The 7508-nt window shown below is 49.8% G+C and overlaps 1 protein-coding gene across 2 annotated transcripts in view; it reads left to right on the forward strand.

Moving 5' to 3' along the window:
• The window catches only part of VAV1 (vav guanine nucleotide exchange factor 1), a 45190-nt gene extending 39986 nt beyond the window's left edge, over positions 1 to 5204 (forward strand). The window contains exons 24-27 of one of the 2 annotated variants that reach the window (XM_084795958.1): positions 253 to 340; positions 2517 to 2631; positions 4026 to 4177; positions 4894 to 5204. In XM_084795958.1, coding sequence (XP_084652084.1) covers positions 253 to 340; positions 2517 to 2631; positions 4026 to 4177; positions 4894 to 4947 — 409 coding nt within the window. In that variant the 3' untranslated portion in view covers positions 4948 to 5204. The remainder of the gene's footprint in view (positions 1 to 252; positions 341 to 2516; positions 2632 to 4025; positions 4178 to 4893) is intronic. The other variant, XM_084795959.1, reaches the window with a different exon arrangement.
• Positions 5205 to 7508: the final 2304 nt, after the last annotated feature.

Here is a 7508-nt window from a genome sequence, read left to right on the forward strand (position 1 = left end):
CGGGATGAACTACCTCAAGAAGAAAAAACTCCTTCTGTACAAGATTAACACATGGAAGGCTTAGAGTAGCTGGTACCCAGGGAAGGGATGGGTTACGCACTGCTCCTGTCTTTGAAAGGTGTGGCTCCTCTTGCTTGAAGGAGTCCAGCTTGATTCGTCTGTCTTTGGGGGCTTGTGGCCAGGGCAGTGGCATGATAGCGGTCCTCAGACTCGGGTTACAACCCTCTGATTCTTTTTTCGTCCTTGTACCAGGTATAACGTCGAGGTCAAACATATTAAAATCATGACGTCAGAGGGGCTGTACCGGATCACGGAGAAAAAGGCTTTCCGGGGCCTTCCGGTAAGGGCCACTGTTCCCTACCTCCACCGAAGCTGCTCAAAGCCCATGCAGCACTTGTCTGCACTCGTGTCTTAGGGTCCTCAGTTTGTATTTAGAGAAGCCCTTCCCAGGAAGCTGCAGAGCACGAAGTCATCCCCTTAAGGACCAATGGTGAAAACAAGTCTGACACAATAGTGCCGGGTACTCACAGAAGAGCATTTATTGATGCCAAGTAGGTTGAGCTGGGTTATGACTCAGGGATAAAGCTCCCGAGGGTCTGAGTTCAATCTCCAGAACCCACGTAAAAGCCAGGTGTGGCAGCACACATCTGTAACCCCAGCTCTGGGAGCTGGAGACAAATGGATTCCCGGAGCTTGCTGCTGAAGCTGCCTAGGCAACCAGGAGGCTGTAGGCTCAGCGCGAGGCCCTGCTTCTAGATTTAAGGTCGAACACGGTAGAGGAAGACGGCTGAAGCCAGCCTCTGGTCCCCACATTCATATCCACACCCACACACAGGTGGGCGCATGGACACTCACTGTTACAGCCTTCCCGTTTCACAGGCTTTAAGAGGCCACATGTTTGCAGATCTTGAAGTTGGCTCCACTTGACCTGAGGGGCTGCCTGTCTTGCTGAGCGTTTATGAGTGTTTAGCTAGTGTTTACTGCCCTGTTAATTCATTTTATCTTCCTCTAGGCTTTTAAAGCTGATTGGTGTAAGTCATGTGGACCTTACCCATGATCAGTTCAAAGAGCCCGAAAGACAATTCATAACTTAAAATTACATTATTGTTATTATTCTTATTATTTGCGCACATGCTCACTGCAGTGAACCTGTGCAGCCCCGAGGTCCCTGTGGACTCAGCTCTCTCCTTCTACTTTTATATGGGTTCTGGGCTGGAACCCAGGTCTCCAGGATTTTTAGGCAAGAACTTGATCCACTGAGCCATCTCAGCTGCCCCGCCCCCAGTTTTCTTTCTTCCTTCCCTTAAAAAAAATGATATTGAACATTTTTAGCCTGGAGTTCTTGAATGGGGGCGCTTTTGTTTGTGAAATGCCCTTCAATTTGGACCCACAAATAGCATGAGCTATTTGTGGGAGAAATAGCCATCAGTTCAACAAGCTGGGAAGTTGAAATCAAATCTGAAGCCTTTTACAGAGGCCAGGCCTAAAATCAGCTGCCACTCATGATTGCCTTGTGTCTGTTGTGGGACCTGGGCAGAGAGAGAATTTGGTGTCTCTGTTTCTCTATAACATGAGAGAGGACTAGAGGACTGGCAAACTGACTCAGTGGATAAAGGCGGTTACCACCCATCAAACCCAAGTTTGACCCCTCGAACCCACACGATGGAAGGTGAGACTTCCACGGGTTGATCTCTGACCACCACATGCACTCTGTGACATTCATCCCCTTAAATAAATAAATAAATAAATGTTAAATGGGAGAATTGTGAACAGCCACACCCCTCAGGGTTCCTAGGAGAACCTTGGTAACGTGTGGTGTGCCTGCTGGCCTGCGCTTCCGTGATTATTAATTATAAAGACATGGGAGGCCTTGCATTTCGTGAGCCTGTTTGGTAAACTTGACAGGACGTAAAAAACGAACTGACTATGTAGAGAACTGGCCCTCAGCCTGGGGTGTCTGTTGGTGACTTTGTTCATTGCTGTGACCCAGACATCTGGCAGCGCAGCTTGAAGAGGGACCAGTTCTTGCAGCTCATGGCTGGAGGCTGAGGACTGTCTTGGAGGGAGGCGTGGTGGTAGGGAGCCTGAGGGGGCTGGTCACGTTGCATCTATAGACAGGAAGGAGAGAGAGAGAGAGAGAGAGAGAGAGAGAGAGAGAGAGAGAGAGAGAGAGAGAGAGAGATGGAGGCTGGTGCTCAGCTTGCTTTCCCCTTTTTATTCACCCCAGGACCCCAGCCCATGGGGTGGTGCCACTCACATTCAGGTGGCTCCGCCCACCTCAGTTAACATAGAAACGCCCCCGAGGCTTGCCGCTTGGGTCTTGGGTCAGCCTCGGTCCTTCAGGTTGGTAGCCAGTACTGCCCATCACAGGGTCCCTTCCACAGACGGTCCTTGCTGCACCACCACAGGGAGAAGCTGAGGAGCTGTTAGGAGTGCAGACAAGGGCTTGAGCTCAGCTCAACCATGGCCTGGCCAGCTGGGATAATGACTGTTTGTGTGGTTAAATTTTCCCCCAGGAATTGGTGGAGTTTTACCAGCAGAATTCCCTCAAAGATTGCTTCAAGTCGCTGGACACCACCTTGCAGTTCCCTTATAAGGAACCTGAGAGGAGAGTCATCAGCAAGCCACCTGGTAGGAAGATGTCCCAGCTTGGAGGGCTGCACAGCAACAGGAATTCCAGGGCCTGCCTGCCCTCACCTTTGCTTTTAACGCCTCTTTATTAAGTGTTTATTTATGTGGCACTGTGTGATGTTGGAGATTTCTGCTTTTATTTAAGATTTATTTATACGTGTGCTATGCACACGTGTGTGGGCCCCACATGAGTACAGAAAAGGGTTACAGATGGTTTTGGGGTGCTGGGAACTGGACTTAGGTTCTCTGGAAGAGCAGCAAGCATTCTTAATCACTGAACCATCTCTCCAGCCCCTATTTTTAGTTTCTAATTATGTGTAGACATGCGTGTCTGTGTATGGCTATGCACACTTGAGGACAGTGTGCGCAGAATCCAGAAGAGGGTGTTAGATTTTTCTGGAACCAGGGTTACAGGTGGAGGTTTGGAGCCTCCATGTGGGTGCTGGGAATCAAGTCCCTGAACCATCTTTCCAGTCACCCATGAATATATATATATATTTTAAATACAGTAAACTTTGTCTCCACATCTGGACTTAAATATTCAGGTTAAGGACTCACAGATGTAGAGAGGTTGACTGTACATAAAACACTATTAAGATTATTGAAGGCCTGCTTTTACCAGGTGTGATGGTGCATGCTTGCAACCCCCACTATTCAGGAGCCTGAGGCAAGAGGATGACAAGTTTTGGCTCAGTATGGGCTATTTAGTGAGCTGGAACCACACTGGGCTGCATCATGGAGCCCTACTTAAAAAATTAAAATTTCCTAAATTTGGGTACTCATTAGGCCAGGAGGACAGTGTGGGGGTAGAGTTGTATCCCTTCAGCCTAGAGGTTGCCTAGTACTAGGGCTGCTCTAGTTTTCATGTCTATTGCTGTGGTAAAATAGCACGACAAAAAAGCAACGCAGTGGTGGGAGGGTTTATTTTATTTCACACTTCCAGGTTACTGTCCATCCCTGTGGGGAAGTCAAGGAGGCAGGAACTTGAGGTCACATCGCATCCAGCAGGCAGGAGCAGGGAGAAATGAATGAACGGGTGCTTGCTCACTTTGTCCACTCTTAGATGGTATAAGAGCTCGCCCTTCCAGCCCGGCCTTGGGAATGATGCCACTCACATTGGCTTAGATCTTCCACATCAATTCACTTCATTAAGACCAACTCCCACAGATGTGGCCACAGGCCATGGCCAACACAATGCAGACAGTCCATCACCGAGACCCTCTTCCTGGGTGGGTTTTAGGTTGAGTCAAGTTGACAGCTGAAGCTAGCCATCCCAGAAGCCCTGCAACTAGATGGTACCGTCCTGAGAGTAATATGTCCCCTCTCTGTACTGTCTCCAGATGATGCCTGGGTGTTTATCTCGAATGCTTAGCCATCTCATTTTCTCTTCACAGCAGGAAGCACCAAGTATTTTGGCACTGCCAAAGCCCGCTATGACTTCTGTGCCCGGGACCGATCCGAGTTGTCCCTTAAGGAGGGTGACATCATCAAGATCCTCAACAAGAAGGGACAGCAAGGCTGGTGGCGTGGGGAGATCTATGGCCGGGTGAGGCAGGAGGGATGGCCATCTGGGAGGGGTGTGGGGTGTGTGGCCTGGCTGTGGTAAGATGGAGTCCAGCTTCTATAAAGGTCACCCCGAGCCAGAGGGGCAAAGGGACACTGAGATTTAGCATATTTCCCCCACCTTGATCCTATTTATTGAGGACCTACTATGAGGTGGAGATGTTTCTGGGTGCAAGGGGAACATTATCCAATTATTATCTTTTTGAAACAATTTTTGGTGAGACCATGCTGACCTTTAACCAGGCAGTCCACCTGGGGAGTCTGGTGAGTGGAAGAGAAAACTCCCTGCCCTTGTTGACTTTGTGTGGTGTTGCGGGAGGGGAGTTGGCTTAGCAATCAATCTTGTAAACAAAGCAGACTATGTGACCATTCAGATGATGATGATCCCTGTGGAGAACAGCCAAGGAGAGGGCACGTGTGTGTGTGTGTGTGTGTGTGTGTGTGTGTGTGTGTGTGTGTGTGTGTGTGGTGTGTGTGTGTGGAGTGGGTGGGGCTTATCATGTTAGGGAGGTTGAGGAAGGCTTTACTGACAAGGTGGCACACGAGCAGAGACTTAGGGGGCAGAGGGCCATCCTTGTGCGTGTGCAGAGGAGGAATTAACAGCAGGTGCAAAGCCCTAAGGCAGGAGGGGTCCAGCTTGATGTGACGAGAAGTGAAGATGATAGAGGCTGTTCTGATGGGTTTCTTGTCTCCCTCCAGATTGGCTGGTTTCCTTCTAACTACGTGGAGGAAGACTATTCCGAATACTGCTGAGTCTGGTGCCCTGCAGGTCAGAGAGAGAGAGAAGCAGATGAAGGCCCAAGACGCCAGCAGGGTTGAGGGGCCATGAACTGTTCTCTTGGGCGGGGCATCTGGATGGAGTGCCGATGGCCAGTGGCCAGCTGGCGGGGTTCCCAGGATGAAGCCCAGAGATGGTTAATTTATAACACACTGATTTTTTTTTCCTCAAGTCCCCGAAGGAAGGTGGGGCTTGAGGCAACTGATTCTAATAAAAATGAGGAGAGCAGAAACGTGTGTGTAAGGGGGCACACGGGAAGGGTGCTCACCTACAAACGTTCACTCGGCAATGCCGGCCTTGCAGCAATGACCCACTTCTCTGGCTTTTACAGTACAGGTTGAAGGAGACCCGGGATTCCTACCTAGCGAAAGAGAGTGTTATGCTTATAGGGTCTGGATTACAAAGATCAAGCCTACACTTCTCACTCCCTTCTTTTTTTTTTTTTGTCCTCTGTGCTGAGAATGGACCTCATGGTTTCAGTATGAAAGGAAGACACACTACTGGGGGATTCTAGGCAGGGACTTCACTCTGACCACGCCCCCAGGCCCTCACTGGGTGATTCTAGGTGGGACTTCACCCTTGACCACTCCTCCAGGCCCTCACTGGGTGATTCTAGGTGGGGCTCCACCCTTGACCACGCCCCCAGGCCCTCACTGGGTGATTCTAGGTGGGGCCCCACCCTTGACCACTCCTTCAGGCCCTCACTGGGTGATTCTAGGTGGAGCTCCACCCTTGACCACTCCTCCAGGCCCTCACTGGGTGATTCTAGGTGGGGCTCCACCCTTGACCACACCTCCAGGCCCTCACTGGGTGATTCTAGGTGGGGCTCCACCCTTGACCACACTCCAGCTTGTGCTGGAGGGCTGCAGCTGCAATGTCTTCCCTGGGTTCCATGAAAGTGAGGGATGACAAAGCTCCTCTTAAGAATAAAAAAAATTCAGGGCCGGGCATGATGATGCACGCCTTTAATCCCATCACTCAGGAGGCAGAAGCAGGTGGATCTCTGTGAATCCCAGGCTAGCCTGCTCTACAGAGAAGCAGGTTTCAGAACAGCCCAGGCTGTTTTGGAATACAACAACAACAACAACAACTACTACTACTACTACTACAAAGAAGTTCTTTATTCTAGAGCTGGAGAAATGGCTCAGTGGTTAAGAGCTCTGGCTGCTCTTGCAAAGGACCTGGGTTCAATTCCCCACATGACACGGCAAGTCACAGCAATCTGAATCCAGTTCCAGGGGATCTGATGCCCTTTTCTGTCCCCTGCAGGCATTGCACACACATTGTGCACAGACAAACATGGTGGCTACACACCCACACACATAAAACAACTTTGAAAAAATGCTTTTTTTTTTCTTTTGAGACAGGGCTTCTCTCTGTAGCCCATTTCTTTATTCTTCAGGATTTCATATTTATACAATGAGATATGGTCATGCATACCTCCATGGCTCCCCTCCAAGTCCACCCAAATGTCACTCAACATAGTCCCCTCCTCACTTCACGTCTTAAAACAAACAAACAAACAAACAAACATACAAATGAACAAACAACCTCACCACCAAGTGCCGTCAGTGTTGCCCATATGTGCTGGGCTGCGTGGCCATCCCCTGGAGTGTGGGACACCTCCTAGTGGCCGCACCCTCAGCCAAGAATGACTTTCCCTTCCTCAGGAGATCCCGTTGCCCAGAGCTCCTCAGTGAAGGCCGAGGCCTGGAGAACTTCTCCCCGGCTGTGCTGCGCTGTTGGTTGTCCTGGCCTTGGGCAGGTAGCCGCAGCTGCTGTGAGTTCCCGCGTGCCATCGCTGTGCCGGAGTCTTGTGTACTCTTCCCCACCCTCCTGCTCTTACACTCTCCTCATGTCCTTTTCTGTGGTGCTCGCTGAGCCTCAGTGATGGTGGGGTTCATGTAGTTGTCCCACTTAGGAATGAGCACTCTGTCGTGTGCTCTCAGTACTTTGGCCATATGCTTTGCTCCACTGACTACTGTTCACTGTAGGAGGAGGCTTCTGGGACCCAGGCTGAGGGCTGTCTGGACTGTGGATGTACGCAGACATATTTAGGAGGTACTTTGATAACATGACCATTTAGGAAAATAATAGCAGGAGGTCCTACCCTGTAGGTGTACTTTTTATTTACTTTATTGGGGTCTCTTATAGCCCTTCCTCCCTTCTAGCACCCCAATACTAGGTGAGAGAGAAACAAGGTTAGAGGGGAAAGGGTATGTCAACCTCTTTAGGCTTAATTCCTTGAGGCAGTTCCAATTTTTGTTAGGATATCCAGCAGTCCAGCAAACCAGCGAACAAACACAGCAGCAGCCTTCTTCATCTGCGGACTCCCTTCCTCTCAGTGCTCTGGCATTTCATACTCTCCCAGAGTCTTCAGAATTAAACTATCTGCAGCTGGCAAAGATCTCTGAGCCTGCAAGAGGCAATCACAGTTAACAGTTGTGGACAAACTAAAAGCAGCACCGTATCCCACACTTGGGATTAAAACAAAAACATATTTACACAACATAACTGAGTTTTTAAAGAAACCAAA

This window comes from Acomys minous (assembly GCF_964271855.1).
Source record: "Acomys minous genome assembly, chromosome: 9".
Taxonomy (NCBI): domain Eukaryota; kingdom Metazoa; phylum Chordata; class Mammalia; order Rodentia; family Muridae; genus Acomys; species Acomys minous.